Source organism: Macrobrachium nipponense, chromosome 2, assembly GCF_015104395.2.
Source record: "Macrobrachium nipponense isolate FS-2020 chromosome 2, ASM1510439v2, whole genome shotgun sequence".
Taxonomy (NCBI): domain Eukaryota; kingdom Metazoa; phylum Arthropoda; class Malacostraca; order Decapoda; family Palaemonidae; genus Macrobrachium; species Macrobrachium nipponense.
The window spans coordinates 50,365,695-50,393,194 of NC_087201.1; the positions used below are offsets into that span (position 1 = coordinate 50,365,695).

At 34.1% G+C, this 27,500-nt stretch overlaps 1 protein-coding gene across 7 annotated transcripts in view; it reads right to left on the reverse strand.

Moving 5' to 3' along the window:
* The window catches only part of LOC135220565 (calcineurin subunit B type 2), a 421,288-nt gene that overhangs the window by 170,178 nt on the left and 223,610 nt on the right, over positions 1 to 27,500 (reverse strand). For 6 of the 7 annotated variants that reach the window (XM_064257793.1, XM_064257789.1, XM_064257791.1 and 3 more), the window contains one exon: positions 23,921 to 23,960. In XM_064257793.1, coding sequence (XP_064113863.1) covers positions 23,921 to 23,960 — 40 coding nt within the window. Of the gene's footprint in view, positions 1 to 352; positions 376 to 23,325; positions 23,338 to 23,920; positions 23,961 to 27,500 lie in introns of those variants that run through there. The other variant, XM_064257797.1, reaches the window with a different exon arrangement.

Consider the following 27,500-nt stretch of genomic DNA (forward strand, 5'->3'; position numbering starts at 1 on the left):
TACTTTTTTTTTAATCTCACAACAGCGATATATGGCAAGGGGTCAATTAAGAAGGCAGCAAGTCCACTGAACCTTGACCAACAATTGTGCAACACATCTATTTGAGATAAAAGGTAAAAATTATATTTACAAGCACTCTGTAGGTCCCATCACAACTTACAGCCTTCTAAGGGGTGGTTATTAAAAATATATACAGTACATTTACACTGACTTAAACTTTACACTAGAACTACCATACTCAACATAAGTTATAATACTAACAAAACTACAAAGGATCAACTTTTACTAACAACATAAGTAATACATATTACAATCATATTAGCATTTTTAACCACTAATTATTTTAACTAACCTGTAAATCTTAATAGCATCAAACTATGGATAAAAAAGATTCTACTTTTAAATAGAGCAATGTGTGTGCTGACTCATACCACCCTCAACATAAACTAATACCTAACTACAATTATTAAAGTAAAATGGTTTCCACTGCTTTTTGTCATGAACTTACTTATGGACTTTTCTTGACCAACATCATCTACATTAAATTTGTGTTTACCTTGTGAATAACACAATCACTTCTGTGGTTAATTAAATAGTAACATACTAAAGTAACCCTACATATAACAAAAAACATAAGAACAATAAAAAAAAAAGTACTGCAGTTTTTACAGTATGTATTCTCCCACACTATAGAAAAAAATCTATGCCATTATCTATTAAATGTTTCCTCCTAGTTCTCTGGTAAATACCATAACTTTTAAAATTCAAGGGGACAGCTTTAAAATGTTTTTATATATGGCTTTTATCAAAGATATGAATTTTATAAATATTACACCACTATGAGAGAGAGAGAGAGAGAGAGAGAGAGAGAGAGAGACGAGAAGGGGGGAGATGAGACAGAGAGAGAGGGGAGAGAGAGACGAGAGAGAGAGAGAGAGAGATTTGAGAGAGAGAGAGAGAGAGAGAGAGAGAAACAGTGTATATAATACCAATGACCAAAATTTTGAAAGACAATATCTCGGTAGCCTAACAAGGGGAACAAGACTGGTTTTGTCATTCCCTTTATTACATAATTATGACATTTTAATTAATATTTTCCTTTTACATTTAAATTTCTGAATTATCTAGATACAGCACATTACAATTAGGCTGACCAGCCTAATTCTAGGTATATAAATAACTTTAAAAATTTGTTAAAGTCCTTTGTAGAGTTTTAAAAGTACATGTAGAACTGACTACGTATGTAGGGTTAGGGCAATTAGTGTAGCTTAGTCAAAGTCTAATTTCCTTTAACCACTTACATTTTATACTGCTCAATTCAATTAACCATCTGGTATTCCTGATAAGGGTGAAACTTGCCTGTGGCAGAGGAGAAAAATTTCTACTGACAACCAAGTGGTTTGTAACATTCATTTTTTCAAGTTAATTTCCATGTCGAGATATAGTAGTACTGATATTGCTGTCAAATTTTAGCTAAAAAAAATCTGCTATTAAAATATGTAAAACAACTGGCAGAAGTATAAATTTTATTGCTTGATGAATAATGAAAAATCTTTCCAAAAAACTGTTTGGCGTATTCCTATTATCACTAATGCAAAGCTGTCTCATACATAGTTCTGCCAACTTCAAGGGGTAGATGGAGTGAACAACTGGTGAAAAATTCACAATGCCACCCACAGGATCCCACATACGAAAATAATGATCTGTACTATATTTATTTTCTTTTCATGGTTGGGGAATATGATGATTTTAACTGACACCATCAATATCTAAAAGGGATTACTTTTGGATAATACAAAGAAACAATGTACACATTAACAGTGTTGTATAAAAAAAATGGAGTTCAAATTCAAATAACAACAGCTGTTCTTGCAATAAAAAGGCCTAAGACAGCTGTGTAAACCTGCAATTACGGAGTGTATTGCACAATAAAACAAAGTTTTTACAACAATAATGTATAACTATCAGAGAAAAATCATATATTCTCATGTTTGTATGGTGCTTTGACATTGCATGGAACCAGTGATTATTTAGAACGGGACCCACGGCTTTAAGTGACTTCCGAACCACATCGAGAGTGCACTTTTATCACCAGAAATACACATCTCTCACCCCTCAGTGGAATGCCCATGAATTGAACTCGCGCCCACCAAGGTGGCAGGTCAAAACCATACCGATCACACCACAGAGGCGCTAAAATCATATAAACAAATAGACATTAGCTGTTCTTTTGAAATTCTTCCTGAAGCTTAAATATGCAATGCCTAAGCTTGAAAAGGTCAGGTTAACTTGGTATAAGTTTAAAAAAAAAAGAAAAAAGTATGTGGTTCCTCAATAACATTTTTTAAGGTTTTCTCTTTAAATATAGTTTAAGGTTTTCTCTTTAAATATAAGCTCAAAAACACAAGCAACTTCATACATAGATGGAAGCATCAAGTTCTGACAAATGTACTGCAAAAGCGAGTTTCTAAATAGGCACCTCCAAAAAGATACACATTACAAGAGACAGGTGGCCAAAGTGGTAAAAAAAACTGAACTACGAGATGAAAAACTAAGTGAAACTATTTGAGAGTTCAATATTTCATTTACTATTATTTATAGTAATAAAACCACCTGCTTAAACCTTATAGTATACAGAAAATGGAAACTGCACAAATAGAACTTTATAATGTTTATACTAAGAAATATAAAGAACTCTACACTAATATTCATAATACTAAATAGTACCAAATCACTGATACACATACTTCTGACATTCTCTGGCGGACTAATACGTACAATGTGGAGCAGCTCCATTTCACATAAATCGATATACAATTTGATGTTCTCAGAGCAGATACATTTTATTGTCTCATTCTGGGTTCCATAAGACAAACCAACGATTATAAATAATTCCCTCTTGGATGATCTTGGCCTAAATAGTGCCTGTTGACACACTTGATGGAGTTTAAACTAACTAAATGCAGGAAAGTGCTTTTTCCTGCCTACACAGATGTGGCAGAAATGCATGGTTTCATTTTCCAAATTACTCTCTGGTCTGTGCTTGTGTGAATATATGTCATGGCTCCCATACTTTTTCTCCACTGAAAGCTCCATAGCAAAAATCTACTAGAAAAGTCTCCAGCTTTCTTCAACTAGTAGGTTACAATACATTATCCTATTTACCTGATAAATTATGAAAATTGTTCTAACCGTGACATAACCCCAGGTGCAGACTAATGGATCATGTGTTCATGCTTTTTTTTTTTCAGCTTTTGCTCCCATTATAAACTGCAAATAGTTGGAAGTTTTATTATCATTCATTTGATGTCTTCCTCCTTTCCAAGCGAATTCCACATCTTTACTAATACATTAAGACAAAGAAATCCAAAATCTTACATGACTCATTCCATGGAAATCAAAGGTCATTCACTGGGTCAGAGGCCCTCAATAATAGGCATGAAATGGACCTTGCCACTGAGCCTTCCCTTCTGAACACAAAGACTCAAGGCCACTGCCTTTCATTACACATTAAAGGATCCCTCTAAAGATCCTTTAATGTTAACAATTTAAAGTTGAGGAGCCAAACATGGCTAACATTTCTCCTGCCTACGTTAGGTATTCTGGTCTTTTATCCAGACTCCCAGCCATTTGAAAGGCACTAGAGATGATAGTGCCATGGACCAATTCACCCAGTGCCACTATATCAGATGCTATTGAGGATTCCGACAAGATTTCAAGACAGGTCTTATCACTCAGTTTGACGTTATCTCCAAGACTTTTTCAGCCATCCAAAGTAACCTTAGAAATTCTTCAAAAGCCATCTGTGTAGAGACTGGTTCTCTTGCAGGGAAATTTAGATCCAGGGAGCAAACTAACAAAAAACCCATCGCAAAAAAGAATTTGAGTCAGCTGCTTTGATCCCTTATGGAGTTAAAAGACGAAGTGAGATACAAACTCCTTGCTTTCACAATTCCAACACATTCTTCTTACACAACCAGCTTAAACTACACCCCCAAAAAGCTGAAGGGTTCAAGGGGACCAATGCTTGCCTTTGGTGCCAATACTGATAACCCTTGGCAAGGAGCCTCAATGTGTATCGCTTCATCAGATGGCAACAACTTGTCTACAAAAAGGAAGAAATGATTAAGGTGGAAAATCATGAAAAACCTATAATACTCACTTTAGGTGTCTCCAGCCTTCTACCCCTTCACTTTTAAAACTGTCCTATGAAGGCAGAATGTAAAACTCTAGTGGGGGACACTTTGCTACTACCACAGTGATAACATATATATGGCTTCAGTGTCAGAGTCCTTGTCTGAAGCTTCACCCTCTGGTCCTTTGCACTGCAAAGACCTACTCTTGTATCCTTGACTATAAAATCTTTCAGCTCCTGTTACCTCCTAAAGTCAGTGGTCTAAATATGCCTGCAACCCGTGTACTCCAAAATGTGGATTCTTGGACATCTTGATGTCAGGAGCCCAGACCAATGAACTACAGTCTTTTAGATGGGGACAACTCTTTCTCACCCAAACTACTAGCGGACTTTTGCTAGTGTTCCTTAGCTCCCTACTCTTGACCAAGAATGAGGACCAGTTTAGAAGGAACTCTCATATTCTACGGGAACACAGTTACTTCAAGTACCCAGATATTACAGCTACCTTCCCAAATGGTCTTTCCTTCTACTCCTCTGAGGTTGGTGAGGCAGAGCAATTATCCTGCATCACACCCTGACATACTCGTCACCCTACAATCATGTAATACACATAAAGGTTCTTTCCCCATACTTCTCCATAATATTACCTGAATGGGAATCCTAAATAAAAGGTTGGTAATTCACAGATGACTTTAACATGGACCAGTTTTATTATTTGTATTCTAAGAATTACTTTCTCTGGAACTAGGAAGTTTCATAACCTGTCAATTTCTTAGACATTACATGCTCTTTTGAGGACAAAAGTAGTTTTCTTTCACAGACCTGCTGAGTGGGGAAAAATTACTCAACCATGCATTGTTCCCACACTTGCGTTAGCAGGATGAATAGAAGTACCAGATTATTGCTGCATTACATACATACATACATACATACATACATAATACATATATATATATATATATATATATATATATATATATATATATATATATATAATAAAACCTCCCTACCCTAGGTCCAGTTATAATCCATCAGTGCCAACAGGCACTACTTTAGCCAAATTCAGCAAAGAGACAATTATTGACATTGATTGGTCTTTCTTGTGCAGCCCTGGACAGGAATTAATATATACATAATTATTATATACAGGCAGTCCCTGGTTATCAGCAGGCTCAGTTAACCCTTAAAAGCCGAAGCGGTATTTTAAAAATCGTCTCCCGTATGATGGCGGCATTCGCAAGCGAGCGCCGAAGCGGAAAAAATGTTTTTTTCAAAAAATCACAGCACACTTAATTTTCAAGATTAAGAGTTCATTTTTGGCTCCTTTTTTTGTCATTGCCTGAAGTTTAGTATGCAACCATCAGAAATGAAAAAAATATATACAACACATTGTAAAACGATCAAGGCAATACAGAGAAAATATTATCACAAAATGATGCATGAATTCGTAACGAGCGGACGTAAAAAAAAGCAGTTTTCAAAAATTCACCATACATCAAAATATTGTGCTAGAGACTTCCCGTTTGTTGCAAAATGAAGGTAATTGATTGAATATTACTAGACTATATGTTTTGTAGCTTACAATTGCAGTTTTCGATCATTTCGGTCGAGTTAAAGTTGACCAAAGGACGAATTTTTTCTATTTATCGTTATTTATATGAAAAAATTTCAAAACTGATAAAAGCTACAACCATAGATTGTTTTTGGTTGTATTCTACATGAAATTGCGCACATTTTCATATATAAAACTTTATGTAACGGCTAATTTAAAATGGTGCAAACATTACAACAATCGGACGAAAAAATTTATGATTCTTTTGGAAGAGTTACAGCACGGATGCAAGGAAAAAGTTTTTTCATAAATTCACCATAAAACGAAATATTGTGTTAGAGACTTCCAATTTGTTGCAAAATAAAGGTAAATGATTGAATATTACTAGACTGTAAGAGTTTTAGCTTACAATTTCGTTTTTTGACCATTTCGGTCGAGTCAAAGTTGACCAAAGGTTGAAATTTTGGCACTTATCGTTATTTATATGAAAATATTTCGAAACTGATAAGAGCTACAACCATGGGTTGTATTTTGTTGTATTTCACATGAAATTGCACACATTTTCATATATAAAACTTTATGTAACGGCTAATTTAAAATGGTGCAAACATTACGACAATTGGACGAAAACATTTCTTATTTTTTTCAGAAGAGTTACCACGCGGACGTAAGGAAAATTTTTTTTTTTTTTTCATAAATTCACCATAAATCGAAATATTGTGCTAGACACTTCCAATTAGTTGCAAAATTAAGTTAAATGATTGAATATTACAAAATAAAATATAGAGTTTTAGCTTACAATTGCGTTTTTCGACCATTTCGGTAGAGTCAAAGTTGACCAAAGGTTGAAATTTTGGCACTTATCGTTATTTATATGAAAAATATCTTAAAACTGATAAAAGCTACAATCATGAGTATTTTTTTGTTTTTGGTTTTATTCTACATAAAAAATGCGCACATTTTGTTCATAAAAAGTTTTATAATACTCTATGTAACGGCTAATTTAAAATGTACAAAAATTATGTCAAAGTGACGAAATAATTTCAGAGATGTGTCACAGATACTTTTAAGTGCGGCAAGAAAGAAATTCGCGCTTGCGCGCCTGCGTAACGATTGTAAACAAAAACAACACCTTGATCCCGTGAACTCCCAGCATCCCCCAAGGCGCGTGATTCAAGAGTTTTCGGCTGGTAGGCCTAAAAGTATTTTTCCGCGAATTTTTTAAAAACTTTTGTATGTCGACGTAAAATAATACGTCCAGGCCGGCACCCGAGAAGAGACAAAAAAATGTCGACGGTAAAAATACGTCCAGTCGGCGTTTCAAAAGGGTTTGTTAACATTATTTATATAAAAATATTTCAAATCTGATAAAAGGTACAACCATGAGTTGTTTTTTGTTGTATTCTACATGATATTGCGCACATTTTCATATATAATACTCCATGTAACGGCTAATATAAAATGGTGCAAAAATTATGTCAAAGTGACGAAATAATTTCTGAGATGTGTCGCTGATACTTTTTAGTGCGAGAAGAAAGAAATTCGCGCTTGCGCGCCTGGGTAACGATTTTAAACAAAACAATGCCTTGATCCGTGAGCAACTTACATCCCCCAAGGCACGTGATTCAAAAGTTTTTGCCTAGTAGGCCTGTTACTATTTTTCCGCGAATTTTAAAAAAACTTTTTTATATCGACAAACCATACGTCCAATCGGCACCCAACAGACAATTTATATCGACATTTAATACGTCCAATCAGCGTTAAAGGGTTAATGGTGATCCGGTTTTATGGGGCTTGTCTCGTTCCATAAAATCAGTGATTTATGGTGCCATAATGGGCCAAGTTTCGGTTATTGGGAAACTCTGTTAAAGGCTTATCCAATTTCATGGTGCTAGAAAAAAATTGGCAATTTATGGCGCCATAAAGGGCCAAGTTTCACTTATTGGCACCGACATAAGCGCCATAAATCACTAAGTTTCCATTAATGGCAGTTTCTGCTCATCAGCACCCAACTAAGAACAGAAACTCCCACCGATATATAATATATATATATTTATATTCTATATATATATATTTATATATATATATTATATATATATATATATATATATAGTATATTTATATTAATATATGATATATTATATATTATATATATATATTATGGTTATCAGCACCATAAGGGTGTTTATGGCACACCATAGGGGTGCTTATGGTGCCAATAACTGATTATCGGCACCATAAGCACTATAAATCACCGAATTTCAGTTAATACGGTTTTTCCTTATCGGCACACCCCCGGGAACAGAACCCCACCCAATAACTTTGGACTGCCTCTGTATATAAATATAATATATAAATATATATATAATATAATACATACACACATACACACACACACACACACACACACACACACACACACACACACACACACACACACACACACACACACATATATATATATATATATATATATATATATATATATATATATATATATACATATATATATACATATATGTGTGTGTATAATACATACACACACAACACACACATATATATATATATATATATATATAAATATATATATATATATTATTATAATATATATTATATATATATATATATATTATATAATATATGCATATATATATTATATATATATATATATATATATATAGTATATATATATATATCTATATATATCTATATATAGTCTATATACTATCTTATATATCTAATCTATATCTTATCATCTATATACCAAATATGATATATAGATATGCATATATATCTATATATATATAATAAATAGTAGATAATATATATATATATATCTATTATATCTATATATATCCTATATATATCTATATATATCTATATCTGATACTTCTCTATATACACAATATATATATCCAAATATTATCTACAAATATATATATACATACACACATACACACATACCACATACACACATAACACACATACACACATACACACATCAATACAACATACATTACATACAATACATACATACATACATACATACTACATACATCATACATACATACATACATTACATACATACATAATACACATATATATATATATATATATATATATATCTAATATATATATGCGTGTGTGTATATGTCTATCTAATTATCAGTATCTGATAAGGACTTAAATTAACATGGCTTTGCACTAAGTGAGCAATTTTATCAAATGTGCCGAGCAGTGGGAAACACATAGCTTTCAATTCACTAGTACAAGGATGCTCAAATGTGATGCAACATGATTCTTTAGCTATCATCCAAAATCGCAGCCTCCAAGTAAAAACTGTCAAATGGTGTTAAACTATGTATTTTTCCCTACGGGCATAAATACGATTTCTTATGCATTAGTATAATTTGTAATCTTTGTAATGTTTATTTTTTACATTACCTACATAAAAGCACTGTGATAAGGTTTTCATTGCCACAATGCTTAACTTGCTACTTGGTGATCATCATAACTACCTCTATTGCATCTAACAGCGGACCAAATAAGCTCAACAGTCATAGAAATTAGAAAATATGAAATATAGTACATAACAAAGTTTCCTTTGAATTTTGAAGTTTCAAGCTATGTTCATACTGCATTTTTAGCAATTAAAGAAGACTAACAAGCCTAGGCCTGAGAGGAGAATCTTGGCATTAACAGAAGTGTATTTGCATAGGCAAATATTTAATAGTAAACCATAATTTCTGAAGTGGTTAAGAAGTATAACACACTTTTATTTTTCATGAAAATCCAAATATTCCTAAAACAAATCTGAAATAAATATTTTCAAAATCATTTCATTGTCTCCACATATTGAAGACTTATGTTCCAGCTGGTTCATGATGCCACTGCCACTTTTATGGCTGTGTCACACAAGCCTTGCTCACCCATTGATATGGGTGAATACATTTTAGGTACAGTTATACTTTTGTATATTTATTCATCATATAAATAAATTTTTATGGTTGGAATGTAAGCAATATCCCTTATGAAATTAAAACTTTTTTTATTCAATTTTACTATCTGAACCTGGGTGAATAAAAGTTTTGAAAATACTCGTCAATGTTTTCCAAAAGTGAGGTTACACATACTTAACTTATTTCACTCTCATGACAAATACTCTAGCTTTATTTTGTAAAACAATTGTATTTTTTAATTCAAATAAAAGATATATATGCACATTAGTTGCCCGTTAGTGAATTTTGAATGTAATCCTATGCAGTCATCATGTAGCATCACCTAAGAGCATCAAAATACAGAATCTTAGCTATCAACAATGCTAACCATGAGTGTACTACATTAATTTACTGAAAATAGCATACAAAAATCTGACTTATCCAATCATGGAGAGGTGCATATCTTTATACCACTGCTTTTCATAGAATGCACTTCTGGACAAACTGTAATCCAAACTAGTTATCAATAATGTAAATATAACCGACCTTTAACTATTAAATTCCATTTGGAAATGTTAAAAATTCAGTCTGTTACAGGCCTGTAAAAATCTAAAAGCCAAAGAGCCAAAGTTCAGTTTAATGGACCACCAAGACTGTAAGCACTTCCACAGTATGAAATGAAATACAACACTACAAGAGTATTCAAGAATTGCTCACAATATCCAAACTTATCTAAACCTAATAATAACTAACAGGAGAAAGAATGGCGAAGGAAATTTTGGGCGAGTGAGAAATTGTAGTACCAAAACAAAACTAACATTTTCCTCTTATTCAGTCGATTCTTATGTTGTGGACATATGACCATTTTCGTAACTTCTAAAAATTAAGCATTTCAACTTATATCCTACCCAGTAAATAGAAGAACAATGAAATTCAAAATATTGAAATTTGAGAAAAGGTATAAATGAGGTTGAATTAGAACATTTTCATACTGAAGGCAGAACTCTACTCAAACTAGGATTTAATTCTCTAGATAAATATATAAAGCATCTAATCATCTTAGCTCAATTCAAAATGAAAAGTTTTGATAAAATTATTTGAAAACTTACCTACTGTTAAGATTAGCTTACACCTTTGTCATTGGGCATGATTGACACTCATTATAAACAAAAGACTAGCTCTTGAATGAGACAGACTGACTGCCCATTAACATGTTTTCCTACCAGGTAATATTGGAAAGCTTATGTTCTTATCATTCAAATTTTTCTTCAGCACCCACTACAATGTGGGGAGGCTAGGTGGGTTTCCACTGAGAGAGTAGGTAAGTAAACAAATAATAACCAAATAATTCTATTACACAAATATTCATTATATGGGATAAATCTTACCTATTGCTAAAGTTAACTGACTACCACAATCAAAGAGGATGGTGAGTTAGTGCAGCCAAAGAAACATCCACTTAACCAAGTGAACTGAAAGCTTTCTAAAAAGGGAAAATCTTCTAAACCTTCTTCCCAGTTGTATCCTTCCTGGTCAGTACTGTGGCCGAGCAGTAGATCCACAACAAGGTGTAAGGCCCTTCCAGCATGACTGTCAGAGGATACTTACAAGGAAAAGGGCCTATCTCAGAGTAATATATTGACTTTAGTGCCCAAGTTGAAAGTTCACAGTCAAAAAGTAGAGACATGAAGGCAGGCACCTATACATATATATGTACCTTCATGGTCCTTGAACTCGACACCAAGGTTTCTTAACAACCAAATGATAGGAGAGAAAAGAAGTTTACTTTCTTATCTGGTTTAAAAGAAAACTGTTCTCGCTGAATTGATGGGCTAAGGGATTTACAACCACACGACAGGAGAGGAATGAAGATTACTCTCATACCTGGTTCAAAACAGATGAAAATCATCCCCACTACAATGATAGGACTAAGGAATTTACAATCCTCATATGAAATTCTGACATCTCACAAATAACGCAAGGTAAAAGGTGAGAGACACCTCCATTGAGTTGACTAAAAACTTCTCTGGTGAAAATGTGCACTGAATTAAAGAGTTTGGCCTTCAAGCACAACAGAAAAAAAGTACATTTCTGTCTTGGTAAAACTTCAGAGCTCTAACTAGATCTACAGCAGAACTTCCTCTACAACACCTACTAATGAAATTAAACTAGGCACTAACAAATCTAGGAAGGGTTTTCATTTTGACAAAATTTTTATCCGTATGGAAGAAAAGAGGTGTCCCCATCAGCAAAAGCCCACATTACAAGATACTTTATCCAATGACTAGGTTCCTCAGAGCTCAATTGAACACAGCAAAGTTGCTGCTTTTTTGTCTACTAAAGAAGTTGAAATAGACACCATAATAAATTTGGGAGGGGCTTTAGCTTTAACATAATTTTTAGCCCTAATTCACCGTAGCAAAAGCCAAAGAAATAATGTCTTCAAAATTAAGTTCTTAAGTTCTTAAGGGGCATTTTATGCAAAAGCTCAAACAAAGGTAATGTAAAAAATGTGTAGGTTTAGTTTGTCTAGGTATAGCCTCAGAGCTCTAACTGGACATGGTAGAGCTTCCTCTTCATAGCCTACTACAGAAGTTAAACTAGGCACTGACAAAAATATGGAAAGGCTTTTGGTTTGATGCCATTTTTTGCCATCAACAAATGAAGAGAGAGAGAGAGAGAGAGAGAGAGAGAGAGAGAGAGAGAGAGAGAGACGAGAGAGAGAGAGAGAGAGAGATGAAGAGAGAGATAGAGAGAGAGAGAGAGAGAGAGAGAGAGAGAGAGAGAGAGAGAGAGAGAGAGAGAGAGAGAGAGCACAGGCCCCATTACAAGAAAGGGCTTGAAGTTCACTAAAAAGCTTTACCTTAACAAGAGGTGAATGATAATCTTCAAAGTCAAGTCCTTAAAAGACTATTTATCCAAAGGTTCAAACCAAGGCAATGTTGTCAAAAACTTTTTAGACTATGTCCAAATTCCAATCTTAAATATAATAAATATTTTTTGGCTTAACGCTAAAAAAACCAGAAAATCTCTTTCAAATCTAAGTCATGGTCAATATTCAAATTAACATGTCACACAAATAAAAACAACATAAAGCAATATGCTTTAATCACTGGAATAAAATGTTGCATTGCATACCTGAGATACCAGAACAACTTAAAATAGGTTATCTATATATAAAGGTATGGGTGCCGGATATCCCTTGGGCCATTAAATTAACGACTACTGTTGCCACAATCTACCAGTAAAGACCTAGACTTGATCACTACGTAATTTCCTACCTGTCCTTGAAAAGCCTCTTGTTTGCAAGAGATGGTTGACAGTCTTCATACAGTCAGATCAACAATGTGGAAGTTTTGATGGAATCTTCTCTGATTGCCAGAAGGTGAGGAACATTTACCACCAAGAGAGGTAGCTGGGAAACCATTCCCTTTTGGGACCACCATTGAGCTATTACCATCAACCTTCCCTTCACCAAAGCTCACAACTAGTTGAATACTGGCTTCAAAACAAAAGAAAGGTGTAAAGTCTTGATTCTACCACTCTTGAATGAAAACACTGACTGTCCATACCTGATGATCCTGGCATAGGGAGAGCAGTAAACTGGGAGTTTAGCATTTTGAGTAGTTACAAACAGGTTGTTATTTGGGGTTCCCCAAAGATTCCACTACTTCTGACATATTAGCAGATGGAAAGATCACTCTGACAGAAGAACCTGCTAAGTTGGTCTGCAATAACACTTTCTCCCTGAGATAAACAGTGATAGAAGAATGATGCTCTTGGGACTGTCCAAAGGAGGAGTTTCTTTGATATTCAAAGCAAACCTCTCAATTTTGTGCTTCCTTACCTTGTGTAAGAAAGAAGTGTTGAATTGCCGAAGTAGCAGGCTGCAATTGCCTCTGACTAGGTGTTGCACTTGCATAAGACCCTCCAAAGCTATCAAAAGCTCTACGTTGTTTATATGTATCTCGCTTTCCTCTACAGTCCAACTCTCCAACATTTTGATGTTCCCCTGAATATCTACTTAACCTGACACAACCACATTTGCAGACAATGTGGTGTCTGGGTTCTTGAGGTCTAGCAGCAGACCCATCAGCAGAGTTAACTGATCTCCCCACCCACATTGTGAATTGAGTATGGCTCACCAGACCTGTTCTAAGAAGTTCTTTAAGAAAACTTGAATTGGTTTCAATCATTGGTGGGTTATGTTGGCAAACTTCTCTAAAGAGACCATATGACCCAAAAGACAGCCACTTTTTGGCTGGAAACTTATCTAAGGGTCAAAATTCCTCTAGCAGTGATAGAAAATGGTCTACCTGACTCTGTTGGCAAAACCCTACATGAAAAATCAATCTACATCCCCAGGTAACCAATCAAATTGGTCGGAAGCATCAACACTGATCAGAATTGCCAAGGACCAAGGCAAAATGCAGAAGATAATCCTTCGCCCTTAAGATAGCCTGAAATGAGTTGCCAAAAAATAACGTTGTTCAAGTGAGGGAAACTCAGATTCCTAAGAGATGACTCCATCCAACTATGTACTAATGCCAAAAAAAAAACACACACACACACTCCAACTGGACCTTAAGGGCTTGAAACATCCATTACAGATGTCCAGTTGTTACTCTAAAACATTTGCTTTGATCACCTTAAAAGTACTGGAAGTGGAAGAACTCTATAGGATGGTTTGGGTCGATATTCTGCATGGAACTTTGGTGAAGGCGCAAACTCTGAAGCAAGGCTTCAAAGACTGTACTATGAATTCTCTACTCTCCTGATAAAATACATCTTCACCAATGGCTTAAATACTTCAAGGATAAGATGATGATGATGATGATGATGATGATGATGATGATGATGATGATAAAGAACATGAAAAATGGTGAACTGAAGCTACTTTGTAAGATAAATATTATAAACACAGATGTTCCCCTTTCTTTACAACTGAGTTAGTAAAAACATGAGACACTTCTCCCAAACCGTCAGAAATAGCTCTAAAACGGCATGGCAAATACTACAATGCCCCTTCAAGAGTTGTCATCCCTTTAGCGTTAACATGATGTTTCAATATTTTGATACAGCATTAATCTGTTCTTTTTACTTTATATATATGCAGATTCTTAATTTTTACAGCACCTGAAAATTAACATGTCTAAAACATAAGAAGAGAGACTAAACAAAGTTAGAAGATAATGTTGAGATTTGTTTTGGTACTGCAATTTCCCGCACTACTATAAATTCCTTTCTCTGAACTTTTTAAGACTACCATCAATCAAGAAAAACAACAGTTCAGAGTTTTATGGCAAAGAGAATATGTTATTAAGTTAAAATACTAAACAACTACAGGCTGCTATATTACAAAACTGTAGCAACATATCTTTTTTGTAATTGAGAAAATCCCCCACAATAACAATAAGTTTTGGAACCTTAAGAGCTGGGTACTTTTAACACATTTACCACATTGTTAAGTAAAAAATTAACTGTACTGCTCAAGAAATTCTGAATATAAAACAGGAGCTGTAATTACATACAGATATAGAGTATACAATAATTACATTTAAATCTTGAGGATTTTATGTACCAGAATACGATTATTTTCTTGCTAAAGCACTGAAAGCAGGTAAAAAGTGAGGGGAAGACTCCAAAGGGATTCATCCACAAACTATACATTCAATTATCTGTTCTTTATGAGGCCTCCTAAAGTATTAAACAAAGTTTATCTTTTTATAACAAGATGTCTAGTGTTGGTTCATCCAAGTTGTATTACTTAAAAACTCCTGAAGGTTAAGAAAGTATGCAGTGAATAACTAAAAATATCCCTTTAACTGCTACTTTATCTTGTTCTAATTTTCCCCACCCATTTTATAATCAATCTACCACTACCAGACAGATTCTACGATAGGCTAAAAATGTGTGGCTTAGTGGTCTTCCAAGCCACAAGTAATTTTTGTTACCTTGAACAAACTTGAATAACAGACAAAAAGGTACCTAAAAAGAAACTAAGTGGGCAAAAACATCCCCAAACATTGGACATCTGATGATCCATTATGCAGTTAACTGAAGGAATTCTCTCCTCTAACATAAGCTAGAGTACATTAAATTTCTCTTCTAAATAAATTCTGGCAAAGCATAAAGAAATACTTTGGTAATATTACAGCCTGCAGTCATCTTACAACCCTATTACAATACAGAAATACTGACTACTTTTGTAAAACCACAAAACATATATAAGCATACGTACGTACGTATACAGTCTCAGCCTTAAATATGCTGTTCAATTGACCTCACAAGCTACAGTAAAAATCCCAGTAGGAAAATAAAATTTTAATACAATACCATACTTAACTATAGAAAATGTTAAAGGGTAAACAACTGTGCGCCAATTCTCCTATATACTTGAAACAAATGTTAAAAATATGAAAAAAATAAAAATTACCAAAATAATTCTTACTATAATATAAAAGCTCTATAAATTTACAAAAAATATCTAAATCACCTTCCAAGCAAGTTAAAAAACTTGAGTAGAAAAAAAAAATTTGTTACCAACCAACATAATTTTTAAAAGATATCACATTCTAATCATGGTATTTATTTTTCAAATTCAAATCAGTCTTAAAATTTGGCTAGGCAGATGAAATAGTCTGGTATTAAAAAAAAATGAACTGCATCTGATAAGAGGGATAAATTTGCAACAACAGAGCTAATACCACATGAGTATTTGGTCTTTTAATGTTGTTCTGCTCCTGCTACCCGAGATCTATAACTACTATATTTTACATACAAGCAGAGTGAATCTGCTGAAGTTCCCTAGCGATTCAAAACCATTATTACCAAATTTTCTGACAAAACTACAAGCTTCCACTAACATATTCCACAATTCCACAATAAGAAGTGATATTCAAGAAATGATGGCATATACATACTACATAATTCTTTCATGAAAGTAAGTTCTTCAAATTTGCTAAGCAACTTTAAAGCTATGAGGTTCAATAACACTGAATACAGAACTAGAGTAATGTTCAGTATATATTTCTTATTTTACACAGAGAACTAAAAATTTTCAAGTTTCTTCATCCAAATAACAGCTGACCCTGAGGTGGTGAATTTCTGCCTTACTATAATAAGCAAGTTCCAAAGCAAAAAAAAAAAAATATGGCTTAATACCAGTATGGATGATGATCGCTACCTCAGTTACTAACTTTTCGATCCCCTTCCATAATGATACTAAACCCCTATTTTATTTGCTTGAGAAATTATGTTATCATAGAAGTCATTACAACTCCAGTATGGCACCTTGGCAACACATATCACATTGTGGTGCGCTGCTTTGAAGGGGGTCGTCGTGATCACATTGCTACCAGGTTTACTTCGCAACAACTTCACGTGGTTTTGGAAAAGCTACACACAAGCATGGTTCAAATGAATAATAATAAAAACTTAGGAATAAAGCAGCAAATATCATATAATTATAACAGTTATGATAACAATAATACACAGCAATGGCATGAAAAACGAAAACTCAATAACATCATCAGCTTTTTGCAAGTGTCATTGCTAAGAATCCTGGTATTTGTGTTCAACTACCTGATGGCAATCCTGCAAATGGCACAGATTTGATTACCTTTTATTAGCATATTGCTGATACCTCAATTATTAGTCATGAATTTATCTTCTGAAAATTAACTGTAGCCACCCTAAGTAATCTTTCCTTTCTGTTACCAGGGACTGTCTATCAGCCTTAGGAATGAGAACAGAAAATTTAAAAAAACCTGTAAACAAAAAATTAGAAAGGAAGTCTGATATTTTATATACAAAAAGCTCTCATGAATATACTTTGATTAAAATTACTTTGAGTAAAATACTGTAAAACATTACTGTAAATAGATCTGAATGTCAACTTGCACAAATCTGTAAAACAAATTGTTCCATTACTTCTCTCTTGCAAGGTGCTCAAATTTGCTGTAGTCTAATACTTTTCTTAATGATCTAACCTACTTTTTGATCATCAGGTTGTGAAGCAAATGCTTTGGCCTGGTATAGTACTTCCTTTACAAGCCACTACAGTGTAATGAAAAATATCTTTAAATACTAACGTACACAGCTTGCATCCTCTACGTAGTGGCATCTTGGCAGAACTTAATCTTCAGGTCAATTTTTCATAGAAAACTGCACAATACACATCTTATAGCCATTTGTTAAAATTCTCTTGTTAATTATGTACTCATGAAAAAAGAAAGAAAAATTATGATTTGTGGCTTCAAAAGAAATCTACAATAAGTAAAAAAAAAAAAGGACTAAACTTGCATTCTTCTTTGTTGAAGAAATGTTGTGTATACAGTGAACCCCCCATATTTGCACATTCCGAATTCGCGGACATAAAACCCCATTATTCAGGGTAAGTTCGCCTATTCGTGGTTTTTTTTTATTTAAGAAATATCCTCAAATTCCCATTTTTTTTAATTTTATCATAAAATGAACTTTTTGGATATAACTGCTACTTTATCTTGTTTTATATATTATATATATATATATTATATATATATATATATATATATTATATATATATATATATATATAGATATATAATATGATATATCTATAGATATATATATGATATAATTTATAATCTATTAGATATATATAATATATATAGATACTATATAGGATATATATATAGATATCCCTATAGAGGCTATATATTAAATGATTTGTATATATAGATATAATAATGATTCTAGTAGTATATATATATGTATATATATTATCTCTATATAAATATAGAATGTATGTATATATATTTATTATCTTATATATGTATATTATTATGGTATAGATATCTATATATATTTCTCTTTATATTATATATTATATATCTATATATATCTCTTATATATATCTATCTACTAATCCTATATCTATATCTTCTGTATTGTATATAGCTATATCTAATATATGGATATATAATATACCCTAAATATATATATATATCTAAAATCATATATTATCTATATATATATATATATATATATAATACTATATATACAAAAAAAAAGATAAACATTTTTAGTGGGTTTTTCTCGAGTTTTAACAAACAAAATAGGCAGTTTTAAGTGTTTGTATAAGGGTTTCAACTATCTGCGGATTGTAGCTATTCGCAGGGGGTTTGGTACCCGTCCCCCACGAATACTGGGGGAACACTGTATACAAGGATGATACATAACAAGTATCCACATATTCAATGCACCCGCAGAGCTTTCCTTCCATCTTTGGTCAAACAGAGGTGGAAAAAATCCTTCCATCTTCGGTCAAAAAGAAGTGGAAAAAATGTCAACTCCTAAGGGAAAATGAAGCCCACCACCACCAAACACAATCAAGTCTCTCTCCAAGTTATGCCTTTGAATCAAATCTTTAAATGTTTCAAGTAATTTCCATTTAAAACACCAAACAATGCTACAACTGACATAAAGAGTAATATTTACATGTAAACATGCAATGTAAGTTCTCCAACCCCTGGAGAAAAAATTTGTCAAGCTTAGTCTCGCTCTGGAAAAAGAGAAGACACACAATGTATTCAAATACCAGAGGATTAAAGTTAAAATATAAAATATAAATACTGTAATACATCACCCGACGAAGAACCTAACATGAAGAACAAATGAGAATTCAGTCCCGAGCCACTTAAGTAGAGTTCTCCTTCAATGGTATTTGTTTACTGCAATACCATTAACTTTGTAATGTACACCATATGAAACAATATTCTACAGCATTCCAAATGAAATATTTGATTTTATACCAATAAAAAATGACAAGGAAAACAATTGGTTTCACGCACCAAATCAATAGAGGGGGGTGTCATTTCAAAAGTTATTTAAATAAATAACTAAAGCCTACTTCTTTCCTTAGTAAAACTTCCACACACTCTTAAAATTCTATATAGGCTTCATTAACGCAAAGCTCCAGAAAATTTGTCAAAAAAACTCAACCAAAATGAAAGGTCTTTCAATATCTGAGACAGCGGCATCTACTTCATGTTGTGGAATTTCCTTTCTTTCTTTAAACCTTCAGCTGAAATATCTACACAGTCACCAGACTATAAGCCCTAAGAGGCTCCAAAGAAAAAGGTGATAAATAATAAACTATGAAGGAATAGAACATTGAACCAATACACCCTGATATACTAACTAGAAAACAACAAACTGTCTGCAGCCTCTGCCTAGTCTAGTGTTGAAAGCAACAACAGCTGGGTTAGGGCAAGAGAATGCAAAGGATGTTGGTCATCATAGTACATTTTCAGCAAATGCATCAAATGAACCAACTCAAAGCTTATGTCTCAGTTAGCAATAAGAGTAGGCAAAATAAACTTGACTCATAACTCTATTCCAAGAGTTTGACATAAGAGTCAGAACCTGACAATCACACTGGAGAACAGTACTACTCCAAACAAGGAAGAAGATATTTAAAATACTTCGATATAATAGGTTCATTACACGACAATGAACAAACTTTCACAAATGAAGAAAAAATACTGGTTAATTTGTCCCTCCTATCACACAAAAATATGTTTGTTCCTTTGGTACTGGATGTATGCATACAAACCATTTAATACATACACTATATACATATACTGCATGATCTTTAATAATCTTAAATGGTAATTACTGTAGGCTAAACAGCTTACCAAAATACTTGCACAACTACCACATCTAAATAAATAACATGAAAATTTAAGTCAATAGATAAATTACTTTTAATTTTTTACTGAAAAGAAAATTATATATTATTCAGTACACTGATGGCCATAATTAACCCAAACAAGCACTGAAGCATATATAAATTATATAAATGACAACAAGGTACAAACGGACAGCGCATCATCATATTCTCCTGAAGCTGAGGAGAAAAAGAGAGATTCCAAAAGACAAATTCTTAAATCAATTTGCATTTTTCATAGCTAAAAAACCTGAGGTCTTGACAATAGGATATTTTCCAAGTGTCAGTTGGTAACCGGTTAAAACAATCAGAGATTGTAAAGAAAGGATTCTGTGAGACCTGGCAACGCCTGCGCGTACAAGGTGAAAGCTGATTAGAGACCGCACGTTCAACCTTGTGACGCACCAGTCTTTTCCAACCACCTTGGGGAGTTGACACTTACGCTTTGCTCTCCTTCATTATGCAAAATATCAAATTTCTAAATACCAGCTACTGCTGCTAACAAATGGACTCTTGAACCACACCCTTACACAGCAGTATAAACAAGCATTTGACTCGGAAACTGAACCCCCCCCACACTGCTATCTGCTTCCTACAGCATTCAGTAAACTTTAAAAGTGGAAAATACAAACTTCCTGCTATCAATGAGCAAAAGCAAATGCAATACCTTTGAAAACTTTCTGGGGAAGAAATTTTTATTCCAATGAAGTTTATATACTTCATGTACAAAATGAGTAGTATTGGTAAGGAAATTACCAGAAATTATATACCCAATGGAATGAGATCCAGGATTAAAAGAAATTACACCAGCAACTGCAAGAAGATTCGGAACTTCACAGACTTTAGATAATCAAAAGAAATTGCAACATCAGCAACTGAATAAATTTTCAGAACTTCAAACATTTTTTATACAGTATGAAAGAAATTTCCCAAAACAAAAAGAGGTTTCAAACTTCACTGATTTTAGATACAAATTTAGAAACTACATCATAAACTTAAAAAAAGCTTCTTATATTTCAGATACAGATTTTAAGAAATTGCAATATCAGCAACTGAAATGTTTTGGAAACTTGTAGATATAAAGTAGTATAATTATAATTACAATTTACTGTTTAAACAGCCCTTCATTCCATTACAAAATAAATTTCTTGGGCTCGTAAAATTTTTTAACCTAACATGGTAATATCCAAGAAACATTGTTACTGTTATAGAGCCAAAGAATTTTAACTTAAGTCAGCATGTATAAGACAAACCTCTCCTATACAAAACAGCGCAAGATATTTTCCTTGAGCTAAGTATGATCCTTGAGTAAGTATGAGTTTTCTATGAATAATCACTGCAGATCAAGTCTACCCTAGTAGGTATAACAAACAAAACCAGGTATTTTTAAAATAAAGTAGCAAAGCCAGCTTCTCAAAAATCATAATTGCTACCTTGAAAAATAATAATGAACATAAAAGACAAAATAATTGAAGCATCAGCATCAGCATAAGCCTGGATATGGTTAAGCAACAAACTATGGGTCCCTAGACCATCAATTTTGTTTACACACTGGAAAAACTAAGACCACTCATGTTCACATCAACATGCTCCTTCTTATCTAATATACTCCACAAGATTCATACCAAATAGAGGATTATGATACCAATAATTCAAACAATTCTCCTTTATTAGTTTTGCGGATTTAAGCTAATATTATCATAAGTTCCTAGGTAAAATTAAAGGTGTACCTTACTGATACACTTTATCTAGGATATGAGTTTAACCAACACTTGAAATATTTAAGTCACTTTCCATTATATATGTTCTTTTTTATCCATTACTTTACCTACCGGTACTTTTGAAACTGAGAATCCTGTGTAATAAACCAATATAAAGGCTCAAAATGGTTCACATCAATATTTTCAAAAACAGAAAAAAAAGGTTTGGCCTACATCATCGCTGTAGTATAATCAGCCATAAATTTTGCATATATTTCTTCAGAGGCCTTGACAAATCTGTAACAAGTCACAGAGTAACCTTATGATAATGTGCTCTATCTTCAAGGATAATCTGAGAATTGATAATGCTACAACTGTGGGGAACTTTACTACAAAGCCCTTAGCTATGATGGCAACAAAGGATTTCTTTCTAAAACCAACAATCAGGAATTCTCTTTAAGGTATGGAACTTTTTACAAGAAAATCCTATTTTTGTTGGGTGTAGAAATCTAATTATGGTTTTAAGTAGCAACTCCTTCCTTACATATTTGGTTAAATCTAGATACAAATTAACTAATATGTAAGCAAACAGGGACTCACTTAAAAGTCACTTATAGCCAAAATCACAATGTCACATACAAAAGCAATCACAACATAATCTGTGAGCTCCTTGTCAAACATTCTGTTCACCAGTCTTTTTTGAAGGATATGTTTACTGAGAACAAGCAAACCTAAAATGAACCTAAAACTTTTGACAGTAAATTTCTTATGATATGACCAGCGAGTGTAATGAACTCATAATAGAGAAAGCTTCATAATGTGCACTCGGTTTTCTGTATCCATAACTCTGGGAGATGATTAAGAAATGAATAACTTATCCAATACTTAGGAGTTCCAAAGGAGCGTAATTAAGATTGGGAAAAGGTCAATCAATTAATTTCTTCTACAGACTCACCACCATACTAGGCCTATGTACATCCATGCTCTGCCTGAACTAAATACAGGCCCAAATTCTGAGAGAACCTTTCACTACTAATGCTAAATTTATCAGCATTGAAGCCCCAATCATATCAATCAGAATCTGGGCCTTTATAGCTACATGTTTGGGACCCATTTAATTAAAATATATTTAGTTCCAGTACATTCCAATTTTCTACAAATTGAGATTAACACTACCATTCTATCACTACATAAAAGGCCCTGAAGTTGCTTTTCTAGCTCAAACGTACAATCTAGAACCTATACATAGCAAATACCTATACATAGCAATTACTAGAAATGGATACGTACATTGATCAGTCCCTATTCATTCATCCGGGGTAGCATAGAAATAATATTACAAATCTGGAATTTCCTATGTAGAGAGGGACACAGTTTATTTAATTGCACATTCCAATTCAATTCTACTAATCAATGTCCCTTTCAATTTTTTCCTTTAAGATCTCAATGCACTAAATATTATTCAAAAAATGCTGAACATGATTCTCTTGATAAAGATGTCAACACTTTATATTAGTCACTCAAAAGACACTTCCAATACCACTTGACACAAGGCTGAAAACGTTAACAAGGAATTTTGAAATCAGGTTAAGAGTAAACTAAGAGTAACTACACTTTGTAAAGGAAGTAAAAATAAGAAAAAAAATACATTCCAGCATTTTTTGCTGACCAATAATCAATTGTGGCAAATAAAAAAATGGACCAAGAAACTGACTGGTCAATGCTACAATCTCTCCCTCTCCCTTTCCAATGAGAGTGGAGGACAAGAAGCAATCTGAACATCTGTCCAAGCATCAATAACATTGCCACAATCAAAAATGGTCCTATGTTATATTCTGGCCTGTAACAACACTTGAAAAAACAACACCACACAACATTTACTTACAGTTGGAGCACATCTCCATCGGCAATGATGCTTCGTTACCCTGGAAAAGCAATATTCATCAAAACTTCAATAAAAAAACGATGACAAATACAAATGCTAAACATACTACTGTTTCCATTTACAAAGTAAAATAAAACTAGGGAATACAGAGTTAACAATTAATGCAATTGGGTCAGCAAAAATTTTGCCAATATATCACTAATTCTGCACTGTGTAAAATATACTTGAATTTAAGTACTAAAAAGGTCCCTGGCCAACAAACAATGTCAATATCAAAAGGAATCCATTTATTTCTACATGCAAGGGGATTAGAGGTTGTAGTATAAAGAATAAAAAGCTTGCTAATACATTGAAAATTATTAAAAAACTGCAACAGTGGAAGGGACTTCACAGTTTCAACCATATAATTATACATAACATTGAAAATGTAAATAGAATTATGTACTTGGATACTTACCTACTCTTAAAGTTAGCTTATATATTTGTACTATTAGGGGAGATCAGCATTCAAAATAAACAAAAGAATAATGCTAGGTTGAAACAGATGGACTGTCTCTGTGTATGTAATCACTTGTTTCCCACCAGGTAGTGTTGGCAATTTTAGGTTCTTGTCAGAGTACTTCATGACCACCCACTAAGATGTGGAGAGGCTGGGTGGGTTTCCATTTTTAGAGTAGGGATGAATCCACATAATCAATTTCAATGGAATCCATTTTTATTGAAGGTATGTCAACAAAGAAGTTAAACATCAATCCTGGATTATACCTTGATCCTCTTTCCTTACTCTTTTGCTTAAAGAACATAACCCCCAGTTTAACAAACTGTAACCCTGGTCCCATTTCTGTTTTTTTATATACTAAATGTTTGTCAACTTCTATTATATTCAGTGAGAACTTGAAAATGTAGAATATACTACATAAGTACTAGTTCCAAGTCCCTGTTTCACTTACCTTTCTACCATAGATTTAAGGATATTCTCATGTATGTGTTCCTTTGAGTTACACTGGACATACATACATACATACATACATACATACATACATACATACATACATACATACATACATACATACATACATACATACATACATACATACATACATACATACATACATACATACATACATACATACATACATACATACATACATATAATGTTTTTTGCCACGAAGGAAAAAATGAAAAAGCGAGATAGCCAAGTACTTTCGGTCCTGTTCGGACCCTTTACTGAAGGCAAACTGATTTTACAGAGGACAACATAGTCAAAAGAAGGCTTAATATCCAAACTGACACTACAAGATTAGCAATATGGGCAATTTCACTCTACAGAAAGGAGGAACCGCCTGAGGGTAGCCACACCTTGAAGGATACACGCAGTAAACAAGTTATTCTTCCAGAAAACAGTACATTTTGAAAAAACACGGAAGCATATACAATTTAATATCATGAATTTTACACAAATTTTTCAAAAAAATATTATTAATGAAAAGACGAAAGAAAATATAAATATATATATCGAGCAAGAGAAAGAGGGAGAGAGAATATCAAACCAGAGAGAGAGAGAGAGAGAGAGAGAGAGAGAGAGAGAGAGAGAGAGAGAGAGAGAAATACAGTGGTCCCCCCATATTCGTGGGGGATGCGTACCAGACCCCCCCGTGAATAGTTAGAATCCGCGAATGTTTGGAACCCCTATGAAAATGCTAAAAACAGCCTATTTTGTTAGTTAAAAGTCAAGAAAAACCCACTCAAAATTTTCATACTTGGTTTTTTTAATAGTTTTATCACAAAAAGTGCATTTTATGATGAAATTCAAAAAAAAAAAAACAGGAATTTGTGGATATTTATCATAGAAAAATACCGCGAATGCACGAATTTTCCGCGAATAATGCAGGGAAACGTTCCCCAGAGAAATCCGCGAATGTGTGAGTCCGCGAATCTGGAGAACGCGAATACGGGGGGTCCACTGTAATAACTATATACATGTGGGATTAATTTATTAGTTGTTCATTTATTTTAAGGTCCTTCATAAACATCTTACAAATATATGGGTCCAAATGGTACATTCCCAGACTAAGATTTAGGTTGTTTTTATTAGTGATTTGTATAATTAATTGGATAAACAGTGCATTTGAACTCTGGGCTGTTCTAACTGAATACATATGCGGCCACTCGGTACCAGCATCGTTATCGTACGCACGCGGTATTCATTCGGTCTAACAATTTTGTTTACTAACATTAATTCGTTAGTGATTTCGTTGCAGTATGCGTACTTTATTGTGTCGTGCAAAAACTTTATTCTACTTTTACGTAAATTACGTACAAGATAACGTAGTCATGGGTCCCAAGAAAGTTAAAATTCACGGAAAGAAGCGAATGCTCTCTTTGGAGACAAAGATGGAGATTATCAAGAAGTATGAAGCTGGTATGCGATTGAGTGTGATCGCCAAGGAATACGGCCAAAATCCGTCGACAATAGGCACCATCCTTAAACAGATGGATGTCATCAAAGCAGCTACACCTTCCAAGGGCATCACTATTTTGTCCAGCAAGAGGACCCACGTGCACGACGAGGTGGAACGGCTGCTTCTTGTCTGGATAAAAGACAAAGAAATCACTGGCGATACGATAACGGAGACGGCAATCTCCCACAAGGCCAGCGCTATTTTCGGCGATTTGATTGCGCAGGCCGAAGACGACGGAGGGGAAGGGACATCAACGCAAACTCCAGAGTTCAAGGCTTCGCATGGCTGGTTCGAGAAATTTCGTAAATGGACTGGCATCCATTCGGTGGTGCGGCATGGGGAGGCTGCCAGCTCGGACACGAAAGCGGCCGAAGCATTTAAAAAGACGTTCGAGATGATGACCAAGGAAGGCTACAGTTCTCAGCAAGTCTTCAACTGTGATGAGACTGGCCTTTTTTGGAAAAAATGCCTCGTCGGACGTACATCACGGAGGAAGAGAAGAAGCTACCCGGGCATAAGCCTATGAAAGACAGGCTTACACTCGCACTTTGTTCAAACGCCAGTGGGGATTGCAAGGTGAAGCCCCTACTGGTGTATCATTCCAAGACTCATTGAGCCTTCAAGGCCCATAAAGTGCTTAAGGAGAAGCTTCCAGTGATGTGGAGGGCTAATGCAAAAGCCTGGGTAACGAGGCTTTTGTTCACCGAGTGGGTAAATCTGTGTTTCGGCCCGACAGTGAAGACATTTTTGGAAGAGAAGCCTCCCCCTGAAATGTCTGCTGGTGTTGGACAATGCCCCTCCCCACCCTCCTGGCCTCGAGGAAGATATCCTAGCAGAGTATTCCTTCATCAAGATTCTTTTTCTTCTGCCCAACACCACCCCTCTCCTCCAGCCCATGAACCAGCAAGTGATATCGAACTTTAAGACATCTTTTCAAAAGATGTTTCAACATCACCGATACCACAAACCTCACCTTGCGTGAATTTTGGAAGGAGCATTTCGACATCGTCATTTGCATCCGACTCATCGACCAAGCTTGGCAGGTTTCGAGGCGAACCTTGAATTCCTCATGGAGGAAACTCTGGCCTGATGCCGTATCCGCCCGAGACTTCGAGGGA